General features: G+C 36.2%; 1 protein-coding gene across 1 annotated transcript in view; it reads right to left on the bottom strand.

Annotated features, from left to right (window-relative positions):
- The window catches only part of LOC129281837 (serine/threonine-protein phosphatase 2B catalytic subunit beta isoform-like), a 36,876-nt gene that overhangs the window by 6,165 nt on the left and 15,289 nt on the right, over window positions 1-15,422 (bottom strand). Inside the window, exons 5-7 of the mRNA XM_054917761.2 lie at window positions 10,262-10,356; window positions 7,899-8,024; window positions 6,602-6,679 (exon numbers count right to left, since the gene is read on the bottom strand). Of these exons, the coding sequence (XP_054773736.2) occupies window positions 6,602-6,679; window positions 7,899-8,024; window positions 10,262-10,356 (299 nt within the window). The remainder of the gene's footprint in view (window positions 1-6,601; window positions 6,680-7,898; window positions 8,025-10,261; window positions 10,357-15,422) is intronic.

Genomic DNA, 15,422 nt, shown 5'->3' with positions numbered 1-15,422 from the left:
GATGAAAAATAATAAAAAAGTTTTAAAAAAATATATATTTCTTTCTATCAATTTTTTATATGAAGAAAAATTGTAATACACCAGAATACTAGAAATTCATTCTAAGAAATTTCTAAGTTGATAGTTTTGTTTTGCTTTTTTAGAAAAAAAGATACTGAATAACCTATACATACTTACTTCTCGGGATTTTACAACAAACTTATCCATTTTTAATTCAAACCAAAAAAAAAGTAATAGATTAAAAAGGCCTTCATATTTATTTAAAAAACCCTAGAAGATGTTAATGTTCATATTCTGTGCTTTTATAAAGGTTAAAGGGGCTGATGATCACAATCCTGGTCCCAGATATATATAAAGTAAAATGGAAAATCAGAAATTAGCTTGTTGACATGGGCCCGTATTCTGAAGTCAGGTTTAACTTAGACCATGGTCTAACTCTGTGCTCAAGTTATGGGGAGCCAAAAGTCAAAAAATTATGTTCATATTGTATTCTTATGTTTACTATTTTGTTTCATTTTGCTTTCATAATGAGGAATAATACTTCAAAATACTTCAGTTATCATTCCTTGACAATTATGAACAATTTGGGTGTCAAATGAGTTGATAAATTGGATTGTATTGTTATGGATTTGTGCCCCCATTGGCTCTCCATAGTTAAACCACAACTTTAAACCAGGGCTTAGTTTAACCCCGAGTTCAGAATACGGGCCATTGGGTTTATACCCTCCAGCTACCCCGAAAAGACATAGTTGATAGGGCAATTAGAAAGGAGGGAGCCAAGTTCTGAAGAAGGTGTGGAGCAGATGTGGTAGAGTAAATGGAAAGTGAGAAAAAGTCTGTATCAATTATTCAGGTCCTTCACACAGTAATACTGGGGTGAGAAAGACATAATGAAGATGGAGAAATGGGGAGAAAGAAAGGGGAATAGAGACCAAGACCCCGTTCTCATTACCGTCCTAAAACTAGTTTAGTGGAAACTAGCAGTCAAAGCGGTCTTGGAAGCAATCTTCCAAAGCGGTTCATAAAACCACCTTGCGATGTAGTTTTCAAGATCGCTTTGCCTAGTTAAACTGGTTTTGGCGTAAGTGAGGACACAACCGTTCTTCGCACAGTTTGAGCACGCTACTCCATACACTGATACACTGTGTGTAGAATGCATACGCTGCTGTTTCAATTTCGCGCAAAACATGTGACCCCCACTGAGAGCGTTCCTATAGTAACAAGACCACTTTACGTGAAGTGGTTTTGAGAACCACTTTCGGCTGATCAAATGGGAACGCTAGCAGAGCGATCGTCCAAACTGGTTTCCTGAACCGATTTCCGTTTAACTGGCTTTAGAAAGTGTAATGAGAACGGTGTCTAATAAAAGAGAGGGGGAGAGAGTCATGTATGAACAGATCATTTGTAAAAAGAGAAAGATAGACACATGATTCTCCGGGATAAGAGGGCCAGACAGGGGGTGGAGAAGACTGACAGACTGACAAAGAGGTACGGATATAAGAAATAAAAGCAGATACAGAACCATAATAAAGGTCAGATGTGACTCGAGGTGCGGGAGGACAGAAGATTAAAAAGACACAGATACTTCAGTGTGAGGAGGTGGAGGGAGACGCGATAGAAAGAGAGGGGAAGGGGGTAGAAAGCTAGAAAGAAATAGAAAGAAAGAAAGAAAGAAAGAAAGAAAGAAAGAAAGAAAGAAAGAAAGAAAGAAAGAAAGAAAGAAAGAAAGAAAGAAAGAAAGAAAGAAAGAAAGAAAGAAAGAAAGAAAGAAAGAAAGAAAGAAAGAAAGAAAGAAAGAAAGAAAGAAAGAAAGAAAGAAAGAAAGAAAGAAAGAAAGAAAGAAAGAAAGAGAGAAAGAGAGAAAGAGAGAAAGAGAGAAAGAGAGAAAGAGAGAAAGAGAGAAAGAGAGAAAGAAAGAAAGAGAGAAAGAAAGAGAGAAAGAAAGAAAGAAAGAAAGAAAGAAAGAAAGAAAGAAAGAAAGAAAGAAAGAAAGAAAGAAAGAAAGAAAGAAAGAAAGAAAGAAAGAAAGAAAGAAAGAAAGAAAGAAAGAAAGAAAGAAAGAAAGAAAGAAAGAAGGAAAGAAAGAAAGAAAGAAAGAAAGAAAGAAAAAAGAAAAAAAAAAGAGGGAAGGAAGGGGAAAGAGGGGGAGGGATAGAGAAAGAGTAAAAGATGAGAGAGAAAAGAAGAAAGGGATAGAGGAGCGGGAATGATAAAGAGAGAGAGGGGAGGAGAATGTTGAAGAGAGGAGGGAGGGAGAAATAACAAGTAAGGGAAAGGCAAAGAAATAGAAGGGATAGAAAGAACATTAGGGGGAGAACAGAGAGAAATGGGAATAAGAATAAATACGAACCTACTGAAATACTTAACCCAATAAAAGGTCATCTTTGTGAAGTGAAGAGAATTTAAGCTCGACATAATTTTTTTTAAACAACTTCTGTATATATCTAGTTTTAAACATCATCTGAATCAGTTAAAAACTATCAGAGCCTTATTTCATATCTTATTTAAGGAATATTTCTTAGTCTTTTATACAAAATACCATGACTGACATATCAATGCAAAATCATACACTCTAGAATTAATGAAGTATTATTATACTAAATATAAAAAATCTTAGACAAAGTAAAATGTTTATAATATTGCCAGGGGAAATATGAAATACTTTTAAAATAAGGACCCTGGAACTACATGTATCATGACTCCAAAAAGACGATAAAATTGCTTCAAATAGAGTAATGCATTCAACAGGATTCAAGACTTCCTGTACGCAACTTTCAAAAGACACAATTTAATTTATATACTAGTACCTTGTTCACAAAATCAACTCTACTCAATGCTGTATGCAAATATGGCAAAATCTTTTCCCTGTTTCTTCTCTCTCAATTTCATACACAGCATTGATACAATATCCCCTCTATCCCACACAATCTTTTTAATAAATGTCCTAATTTAGTATTCAAAGGTAATATTTATCATCCGGTGAGTTAGCTTCACCATATATTAAAGAGGCCACTTCAATATTGTTGGTCAGTTGTTAGTAAAAGGAATGGGTCAAATTCACACAACACGCTGCTTTCCGAGTATATATATATCAGTGCCATGATGTAAATATCAACTATGTTAGGCACACGTTGTAAGATAAAAAGGTCAACGACCTCAAGAGGGGTCAACGACCTTACAAACTTACCATTCCTTTGCACTACTTGAGTTTTGACTTTATTTTTGTCTTTGTATAGACCTGGCATGTTTTTTTTTAAATCCATTTGTTTTTTATATTTTAATTTTATAATTCCAGAGGTTGTTGGCAAGGATCAATTTGCCATTGGGTCAGGATTAGACAGGTGGGGAGCAGTCCATCGAGTAATTGAATGATTTGTTTTAAGTTTAGATTAAGTGAATTATGGCTCATAAATTTGAGATTTGAGAAGGTCAGATGATGTTATACGAAAATGGCATCCAAATAATACGTTAAAAAGTCCAAACGAATCCACACAAAAGTTATTTTCGTTGATAAGTATAGATTGGAAGGAAAATCACACCCAACCGTCAAATATGCCATCACGGGAATTAATTTCATGGGGTAGTTTTGAAGAAAAAAAAAGAAAGGGGGAAAAAATGGGTGAGGGGGAAGAAAAGGCAAATGATTAGAATACAATGACACGAATACAGATAAAAGAGTCTTGATTAACAGGATACAGTATCATGCTTAGGATGAATTGAGACATCAATATATTGATAGAATGTTAACGGTCGATACACCGAAAAACCTCGCGTGGTTTGTCTTGAATAAACCAACCTGCCGCATGCTATTGATCATGCTCGTTTTGTGGTTGTGAATGAAATCCATTACTTCTCACCCGTCCCCACCCCCTCCTTCTTTAATATCACATTGAATTAAAGTCAAGAGATGCATTTAAAAGCTTCTGTTCCAAAAGGAACCAAGTGCCATTTCAATGAAAATCAAGTAATGAAAAGCTATCAATTAAGCCCAGCGCACACTATGCGATTCGATACGATGCAATTTTTTGATAAATCATATTTTTGTATCAAATATGAAAGTTCCCAGAAATGTTTCTTTATTTGAAGTTCGGCATATTGTAAGGAATAATAAAGTCATTACTTTGCTTTGCGGCAAGCCCGGTTGTCGGAGTAATGTCCAAATCAGCTTCAAATCGCAGCCGATGACGTCATTGCAATTTGCTCTTATTCCTACAGGGAGGCTCGAACTAGACTGAATTTTGATTTCAGTAGTCTTACCACTATTCTTATCTCTGATCGCTAACATTTTATTGGTTGGAATGTTTATATCAATGTTATTATAATTTCTTTCAAAATCGGATCGCAACGAATCGCAAAGTGTGCGCTGGGCTTAACCCTCTTTTAAAAATGGGTATTTATCTTAATTTTCAAAGCAACATACATTATCATATCCCTTTTTCACATGTTCGTACAAAACATAGTAAGCAAATTTCTTTTATCCCTACAATTTATCCCATCATTAGACTTGCGCCATTTTGAATGACAATCACGAGTCATAATTCATTCATATTGAGGTGTACACCAAATCCACAGGCATTCATACTCATTTGTTATCCCTGATTCTTCCAATTCCTCCCCCATACAACAAACTAATATTCAAATGTACAACATCATGTCTTGGTCTTTCATGGAGTTGTGACCGATCCAATCAAACTCAAGTATGGAAATCCATCAATGTCATGATTCTTTGAAAAGGAAAAGTGTCCTTTTGGAATTGCTGGGGACAATAATTTGTCAAGACATTGATGCTTGCAGAAGTAGGCCTATGCATAATATCGAGAAAACACGTTGAACAGATATATATGCAGTTTAGATATTGGACTTTCTGGCTTTCCATAATTTAGATCGGTTGGATCAACCATATCTCACAAAACACATTTGTGCTAACACCTATGAATATTGATGAAGCTGATACTTCGATTCTCAATGGCTTTGCCAAAACAGAGAACATTCCAAGGGGGAAAAATGATGTTGACGACCATACCCTACCATTCAGATAAAAGATATGACCCTGTTCTCTCAATTTCATTGCAGTGCGATTGATTGTTAGTCGTTTATTAAAGTGTCTGAGATTTACAATGTTTGTCGTTGGAGATATCAAAAAATAGGGGGGGGGATATATGTGAGTGCCTTGTGTATAAACTTAAGAGTGAAGTTGCATTTGATAATTACTCTGATTATATGAGGGGGTTAAGCGAAGCATTGTTTGTCTTTAAATATTTTTTGGTGATTATTGGTCCTTACGACAACTTCCCCTCCTGTCATTCTGATAACAGATTTATTTCAAAGAGTGGACTCGGGCTTAGCAATAACTTCTCTAAATCCAAAAGCTGCCATATTTCCATATTTTGAACCAAACTAGAATAAGAATGTGTTAAACAAAAGAACAGTACGAAACATAATGTTACAAGTGAAATATAAAAAAATAAGAAACTCTTTGAAAAATAAAATTAATGAAAAAAATAATGAACGCATACTACACTGTCCCCCATCGCCTTCATTTTTTCTCTCCAAAGACTGATTAACAATATTGGCTTCAAGGAGGGACAAGCAAAAACAACAATGTTAAACTCTGAAAACGAAAGAATGAGGAAAGATTAAACCTGAAACGTGTTAATAGGAATGTGCTTTAAAATGCAAGAGGCACGTGGCAAGGTGCATAGATTGATCATAACGACAATAAAAAATTAATCATAGTAACATATACGATCAAATTACACGATGCTCAATCTTCGCCATTAATCGTAAATTTAATTCTATAATCAAACACAGCCCGATGGGTTATCCTCGATTGGATTCGACAGGAGGCATACATTGCTTCCTTTATCGCGTCAATGAAAGAAAAATGTTTTGATCGACTATTGGTATAGAGCAAATAAAAGCGTCTTATGAATGATGGATTTCAATTTAGACAGGCTTTAAGGAATACTCTTGGAATTATTTCTTTTTAAGGCATCATCATTCATGGCATCGTCAGACGAATTATACATAGGAATACTTCATGAATAACCCATACCATACATCATTTCGACAGCATCGTTTCATCCGCTTAGGAGCAATGAGGTAGTCTCCACTCAAATATGGAATGTTTCATATTTCCAGGAAATGGCAAGTACCGATTACTTAATCCTTAACTTTATTGGCATCCTCCATCCCCACTCCACATGGCCGGAAACAATTCAGTCTATTAACAATCCTACAGGGGCTTTTATTTTACAATTTTTATTCTAATACAACTGAATCATCCCACCCCAGTAGACAATGTGTTCCATCCGAGGACTCCTTCCCAGTGATTTCTACGAACTAAAGTGTTACACATCGATTTGGTGTGTCCACAGATTCCCAACGTAAGTGGTACAAAGTGCGCTACACATGCTGATAAGACACATGCGCAATCTTAAGATCCAAGGAGGAGGGGCGGAGAGGAGAATGACATCAAGTATGTGTTAACCAATACGGGGTAAAGGAGGGAACATTCCAAAGGGCGAGGGAGAAGGAAGAGGGTCGGGGAGGAAACGTGCAATATTTGACCTTTGACCTGGGTGGAAGGTCGGGTGCCTACCTTCAAATGTATCGTCTCCGTCCGAGAGGAGCTCGTCGTCAGAGCAGATGTTGAGAATCGAGACCAGCATTTCCGTTACTGCGTGGAGGGAAAATAGAAATTTGTTAACTAGTGGATTGTATCTCCACCTGTCTGTAACCTAAAACCAAGATTTGACTGTGCCTAATCTATCCCCTCATGATATTCTAAATGGAAAACCCTTATAACTCTTGAGTTGCCAACCTGAACATGAACATTGCACTCCATATGTAACTGAAATGGGAGAACTGTGGGAGGATCAACATGTTGAGTCACTTAATAAATTGTTTGATCAGAGGCCTACCTTTTTCACAGACGAATGGTAACGACTGTGTGAAACCGACCTAAAACCCAAGATGGTGCCTAATCTATATCCTCTCTAATCCTAACCTGAAATCTTAGGAAAGACCGAAAGGTGAGCAGAGAGGGCTAACTCTCATGGAACCAAAATGTTGGACCACTGAATGGATTGAACGACTACCCTTTTCACCGACGAACGGAAAAGACTGTGTGAAACCAACCCAAGCCCAGATAGGTGTTTCATAAAGCTGTTCGTAAGTTAAGAGCGACTTTAAGAACGACTGGTGATCCTTATTTATAGTAAATGGTATATTCATTGGCGATGGTTTAGCGCATAAGAAAGGATCAACAGTCGTTCTTAAAGTCGCTCTTAACTTACCAACAGCTTTATGAAACGGCCCCCAGGACTGTTCCAAATCTTTATCCTCACACTTATACTGAATACCCTAAAACATATTTCTAAACCCTAATACCTCAGTCACATTTGCTCTACGGCGACCGTATGGCAAGTCGAACACATCCATTTTATTCATTTTTATTCAAATATGTAGCCGGTACAAAAAATGTCAAAACAGCTGTTTTCGACTCGCAGTACGACCGCCGTATAGCAAATGTGACTTAGGTATAACCCCAGAACTGGAAAGGGGTGCAAAATGTTGTGGAACCAGGCCCCATCTTACAAAGAATTATGGTTGATCCAATCATTAATATCTATGGAAAGCCAGCAACATCAACATCTAATACACATGTTTGTTCAAAATATTTTCTAAATATGTATATTCATACATTCATATTTTTCTTGGAAATTCAGTATGCTTCTCTTTGTTTACAAGGGACATTGTACAAATTTCCTGAAGAAAAAATTATGACATTGATGGATTTCCATATGCTTGAGCTTGATCGGATCAATCGCAACTCTTTGTAAGATGGGGCCCGGAATGTTGGACCACTAAAATAAGCCAAAGGACCGAAGGCCTACCCTTTTCACCGACGAACGGTAATGACCATGTGAATACATCCATGAAGTTAGGTAACCAGTAGGGGTGAGGGGAACAGTTGAACTGCCTGATATTCATTACATTGTTCTCGTACTTCAGTACTGCAGCTGTAAAGATCAAACATAAAATGACAAGGGGGAAAAATTATCATTATGTCACACTAAAAATAAGTACCGGTAGCTTTGAAGGGGAAATTCACCTTAATATCAAGTTCAATACAATTTAAGTTAATTTTGATACAAGAAAATGAAAGAAAGACTTAACAAAGACTTCACCTTAATATCAAGTTCAATACAATTTAAGTTAATTTTGATACAAGAAAATGAAAGAAAGACTTAACAAAGCTTTGACAGACATCCATCAGAGAAAAACACAGTTATTCATTTTTTATTTTGTGACATTACATGTGAGCGATGCTCCATATACTTAGTACCAAGTAATATGAAATCCAAAAATGTCCTCTTTCTTCAATGGTTCATGATGTCATACAATTACCATTACCAAATGTATGAAAAAATGTGCAAGATGATATATAAATTGCAAAGATAAAATAATTTTCAATTTCAAAGATATCAGCATTTTCTGGGCTTTTGATCTCATGTGACATCAGAAGAAAAAAAATCGGAAAATCCATAAATGCGTTATTTTGTAATGAATGTTTGCGAAACCTTCATTTTATATTTTTGTGGGTTCTTTCACTTCACCAGCAGGTTGCCTGACATTGAAACAAAATCTTAATTCATTCATTAAAAATCAAACAGAATAATTAAACATTTGACCCCCCCCCCAAAAAAAAAAATAATAATGAATTAAAAATTTAAGTAAATTTAAGTAAATGGAGCTCGTATTAATCACAAAGGAATAAATACAAATAGAAAAGGCTCATTGATTTGTTCTATACTATGCAGACGACATGAAGTAATAAATGTTGCCATCTCATAAATAAAAGAAAAATAAATAAATGTAAGCATGTGTTGAAAGACTATTATCTAATATTTGTAACATTGCACAGTTTCTGGTGAAATATACATCTCCTCCTTTATTCTTGATACAAGCAGATTAATGTTTGAAGGGAACTGGTCCATTCCATACACTGATATACAACAAGATCAGGAACATTTTTGTGTTTTTTATACATGACAATAAAATGAATTGAATTGAATTGAATTAAGATCTGCAACACTTCCAATGTTCAATCCTTATTTGAGGTTACAGAAATCATTTGATTTTTACTGCACAAAATAGGATGTAGAGATAAGTGGAATTTAAGCATCAGAGTAATCCAAGTGGGAGGAGATTAAATATAAGTGATATATTAAGAGTTGAGTTACAAACAAGATTTTTTTTTTCTTGTATGAACTGGCAATGTTATCCAAAAATTCATGCTTTCCTGTCATGTATGTTTCTTCCTTACACATTTTTACATTCATCCAAATAGGGAGGGCTGAAAAGTGATATAAATTGCCAATTTTGGAAAGAACGACCGACAGATTTGGAGGAAAAGTGGAAAGAGACTGACATGTTACGAATTAAACACACTGTCCTGTGGGAACTATAGGACACTGGTGCAATCAAAAGACTGTAATTACTTTATAACTTATATATCAGACATATTTTTGCATGGTTATTGGCTTGTTAATGAGTCCGGCGAGACAGATGGGTTCCCGTGTTTGCTGTGGCTATGTTCAAAATGAACCCATGAATGAGCATGACTGCTGGGAGTTCGGCACATTGCATTGCATGCCTCGGTGATTACCAACCGCACATGAAAACCTGCAATTCTGATCGATGATTAAACCCACGAGCTGGCTTCCGTTTTCCTGTTAAACCCTCGGTGTGGGGTTATTTTCTTGGTTTTGGTTTTGATATTTGTTTTATTTTGTTTTTTTCCTCCTATTTTAGATGTGGTTAACATAAAAATATAAAGACAGGTCAGTTTATTAAGTCTCTCCTTGACACATTTTTGCAGATGTAGGAGGGAATTTCTAGTAAAATATTGGTAAATTCTGATATTTCCTGTTGTATTGTACACAAGAGTTTGTCATTTTAATCTACTAGTACTCTACAGAAACATAACACACCATGAAATATTATATGTGGGACTTACTCTACTTCATCAACTGACTTGACACAACATAAAAGTCTATAAATGGAACCTCTTCCACTTTATAGGTTGTTTGGAACAAGCACTGAAGTCTTGAATGGGTTACAATTTTCATTCAATAAATGTGAAAAATATTAACTTGGACTCATAGAGATTACTGGAAGACATGAATTCTTATGGATGGGACTGACACTTTTAATTCAGAGTTTCTGACACAAAAGACTGTACATGGGACTGTACCTTTATTGTTATAGACATCCAGGTAGTTAGGTGCCGAGAAGATGGTAATAAGGGAGGGGAAACCTGTTGTAGGACTCTTCCTATACATCCGATACCTGCAAATTGCAAATAAGAAAGGAAAATTTACATTTCAGCGATAAAGATTGTTGCGTGAACCTCTTAATAATTTGCCATCAATGAGTTCGTGGAAACCTTGATTTTAAATGCTCGTTGCATAATTAACATGGGTTGTTGCAAAATTACATGGTTGTTGCAAAATTACATGGTTGTTGCAAAATTAACATAGGTTGTTGCACAATTACATGGTTGTTGCACAATTAAATGGTTGTTGCACAATTACAAGGTTGGTGCATAATTAACATAGGTTGTTGCACAATTACATGGTTGTTACAGAATTACATAGGTTGTTGCATAATTACATGGTAGTTGCATAATTAACATACATGTAGGTTGTTGCACAATTACATGGTTGTTGTACAATTACATGGTTGGTGCATAATTACATAGGTTGTTGCATAATTACATGGTTGTTGCATAATTACATTGTTGTTGTACAATGACATGGTTGTTGCATAATCACAAGGTTGTTGCATTATTACATGGTTGTTGCATAATTACATGGTTGTTGCATAATTAACAGTTTGTTGCACAATTGCATGGTTGTTGCACAATTACTTGTTGCATAATTATATGGTTGTTGCATAATTACATGGTTGTTGCACAATTACATGGTTGTTGCACAATTACATGGTTGTTGCACAATTAACATAGGTTGTTGCACAATTACATGTACAATTACATGGTTGGTGCATAAACAAATAGGTTGTTGCATAATTACATTGTTGTTGCACAATTACAAGGCTGTTACCATGTACAGTAGTTACTAAGCCTGAGTCGAATCGATTTTAAAATCGGTGTTCGATCGATGTCATTGAACGCCGATGCAGATTTTGCAAAATCGGTGCATCGAAAAAAAAAAAAATACGTCGGCCGGCCGATTCATTTGGTTCACACAATCAAACATCAAAATAAACAGTAATATCCGTCTCGACTACTACTTACTTCATTTATATTGCCCCCAAAATGAAACGGATTGTGTAATTATGATGCCTATTCACCATTAATTTGAAGTTTATTTCGATCATAGTTCGAGTCTTACTCGTCTGCACGGCTCGTCTGCTCGTGCCGAGATAATTTATGCACGATGAATTTATGAATGGAAGTACAAGTCGCCATTGTTCGTGCATGCGCAGTACTGTGCTTTAATCAAATCAGAAAATGGCCGGAAAATGGATGCGATCAACGTATAAAAGTAAATCTTGCTTTCATGAACAATATTAATATCATGACCATAGAACATGATTTAATCGTAATATTTAACAATAATTTGCATATGATAATCATTAATATGAATTTAGAGCTTGATGTGAAACGTTTGTATTTCGTTTCAATTTTCAATGGCGGACATCACATGACGATCGACTTGAGTGAGTGGAATCGCACTTGTCTAAAAAAATAATTACACGTCAGGATTGATTATCGAACATTGTCAACATGTAGAAACTCTTTTGATGATCGTAATATCACCATATAATAATATTTTACATGACACAACAGAGAAAAATTACATTTGATATTTTTTCCCATCAATTTGAAGCTTGTTTGTGCCCAACTTTGGGCTCTGATTTCATGAATGGAAAATATGTCAGACGTCATCGAACGCGCATGCGCATTGTGCTTCTTATCTCGGAGCGCGGAGACGTCCAGAGATGGAATAAAAAATAAAAATAATGCCAGTATAATACTATTAATTCTTCCATATGAACATAACATACTTTGCTGACATCGTCAATATTTTTAGTATGGCCATAAAATCTTATTAAATCGTAATTATTTTACATCCAATAATAATTTATATGAAGTTAGAGCTCGATCCGAGACATTCGTATTTATTTCGATCACAAGCTCTTGTGTCTAAAATAAATGGATTATCATTATCAGGATTAAGTCTCGAACATCGTCAGAACTCATATTTTCCAATCTTTCCTCACAATCGTTATATATCAGCATTGAATACCAATTCAAATGACCATCCAGAGAAAATTACGTATTTATTTCCATCAATTTATTTGGAGCTAATTTTGGATCCAACTACCCCGCCAACTACACAATCTCAGGCAAGTTACAGCGCTCTCCCCGCTGTTTGCACAGATGGCGCTGGCAAGCATGCCTGTCGTTTCGGGAGAGTGAGTGAACGGGGACGCGGACGGGGCTGGTTTGTGCGAGGCTGGACTGCGAATGCTAGTTGACCGAAAATCATTCGGATCGACTCTGCGTGATTCATGTCTTTAATATTGTTTCATTTTAAACTTATATGTTATCATCTGCAAATATCATTGTTGAAGATATTTTGGGAAGAATTCTGCATTGCCCCCGGCCTTTTTTGTGTTTTGTGATCATGGAAAATACAAACGAACTTTGCTCTGTCATCTGCTTTTGCAACGCTCACCCGGCGCGGCCAGCGCAGACCGTCAGTGCATGTAGTGCATGCATAGCGCATGCATCGACGGCCGGCCGGAGCAAAAAAAATGACTCGATTTTCCCCGCCTTCAAATTTCGATGCATCGATGTTCGATCGAATTAAAGCTGTCGAACACCGGTTTTCAAAATAATCGATATGACTCAGGCTTAGTAGTTACCACCACAAATATCGATGTAACAATTCATGGGGCCCAAATCGCACTCAGAAAATGCATAAATGTTAATCTTTTACAAGCCCCACCCACATAAACAAGAGAAGAACAAGTTACTGATGGCTTAAATGGCTTTAAAATTCAAATGTTATATCATACATAAAAAAGTGTGCATATACTATTCATTTCCCAACAACAGGACCATTCCATCCTGGGATTTGTGAAGGTTTGTTGAATAATTCATCCCATTTGGTCCAAAAAAATGAAAATGATCCTCAAGCTATACATGAATTCTGAAAGTTAGCTTATGAAATTATGAGAGTTAAAATAAACAAAAAGAAATTGCCTCTCATCCCTCCCCCCTTGCCCCCTTCCTTCTCCCCTTCCCTGTCTATTTTGCTTGAGCCCTCTCTCGCACCCATTCTTTCTGTGTGATACAGATTCGAATAAAGGTCAAAACCTCTCCATCTTTCTGACTGGAAAAAGGACGATTTTGCTATAAAAAAATTAGGGAAAAAATTGCTTCCCAATTCAATTAATCCTATCTAAAGAAGAGCTCTGAAGAGTAAAAAAAATCAGATTTACTTCTCTAAACTGAGAATGGTTGAAACGTAGGGCTGCAGGCTTAGTTTATGATGGGAGGATTTCATGTGTACAAATCATCTAAGGGCCTGTTTGATATGAGGGCTCATCTATTCACGACATGCATACCCCTGATGCGACAATCTAGATGCCATGGTTCCCCCATAAAGAAGCATTAGCAGCCAGCATTGGTAAAAACCTATCAAGACGTCTTGGGGACCAACCTCTCTAATGTCTAAGGTCTCTGATCCAACGTCCGGAGTTCGTAAATTTCCCTAGGCTGCATATCGGAGCAAAACATAAATCCTAAGAGTGGGAGCGAATGTGCATCACATCTCCATTAAGAGTGAAAGGGGACTTCCGATGCTCTATGGCTAAGGTATTAAATTAATTTGTCGGCTGCATGATAGCAACCAAATACTCATTATACATTCCTCGGGGATGAAGAGTCATGGGCACGTATCCTGAAGTCTAGTTTAACTACGACCATGATCTAACTCCGTGCTTAGATTATGGGAAGCCAAATATATCAAACATTTGTTTATGTTGTAAATTTCCTCATTTTACGTGGCTCTTTTCTCATGATTTGTCTCGCAAAAAATTTACCGTTGCCCTATCATCCCAGAGAATTTTGTAATGATTTGAGAGGAATGTGGGGGCGTCGTGGTCTAGTGTTATGACTCTCGTCTTTCAATCTGAGGGACGTGGGTTGGATTTCCAAGCCATGGCAGGTTTTCTTCAGCAAGAAATTTACCTACATTGTGCTGCACTCGACCCAGGTGAGGTGAATGGTCGGTCTCCTGGTAGGAATTTATTCCTTGAAACGCAGTGCACGTACCAACTGCCCTGCTAAAGCCAGGGTAAATTATGATGCTTTACTGTAGAGCGCTTTAATAGAGACTTCTAATAAGGCAAGTGTTACGCGCTAGATAAGCAAGTATAATTATCAATATGGGATAAATTGAACCTGTACTGTTAGAAATGTGAATTTCTCTAACCAGGTATTACATCTCTACTTCTATTTGTTTCGTATTCATAAAGTACATGTTATTCCAAATGCATGATCTCGATGGATAAATGTTCTAAAATTTTGATTACTTTCTTTGTAAACGCCTAAATTGTAGCAAAAATCAAAAAGAAAAAACAGCAGCCAAACGCTTCCAATGCGAAAGACGTTTTCACTCAACTCCTCTCGGAATGAACTCATCATTGTCTTGTCACTGTTTTTTTACAACCAAATTCACTCTCCTCCAATAAGAAGCAAAGATTTCAATAGCTTTTAACAATTCACTGAGAAACTGACTGATAATTGCTTCATAAATCACACCCTCCAGTTGCAATGATACAGTTTTATCTCTAGCAACTAAAAAATACACAATTACCTACCAGTAGAGGTTCAATTTATCATCATTATTTGACATTTGCTGTATTTAAATGATCTTGGGATGAAAAGTACAACTGTTTCTTGATCACTAGAGCATACGGCAGATTAGGTAATATATAATGGAGATAAAAACTTTAATATCACATTGATGAATAGAATAGTTTTTGTACTCTAACACAGCATGATGTTGTGAAACCTGTAAGAATTAGATCTCTCTGATACAGATTAAAATCACCCTCTAAATTTTCCAAAGCAAGAAAAAAATAGAGGATGAAAACAGTTTTCAAGGACGAAGTACCCAGCAATTTTGATCGGTGACATCTTTTTCTTTAAAAATTTTTCAGCAAAGGAAGAGAAGGAATCAAACCCGATAATTGAAAACCCTGGCTATGGGGTTGGAGTATATTCAAACGACTACAAACACTTTCAATTTGATCATTGTCCAAAGATAAATGGTGAACAATAACTACCAAAATACAGATTGCTGTCAATACTTTTGAGA

This window comes from Lytechinus pictus, chromosome 18, assembly GCF_037042905.1.
Source record: "Lytechinus pictus isolate F3 Inbred chromosome 18, Lp3.0, whole genome shotgun sequence".
Lineage (NCBI taxonomy): Eukaryota > Metazoa > Echinodermata > Echinoidea > Temnopleuroida > Toxopneustidae > Lytechinus > Lytechinus pictus.
The sequence above is the reverse complement of the archived record's forward strand: the minus strand, read 5'-3'. Positions and strand labels throughout refer to the sequence as shown.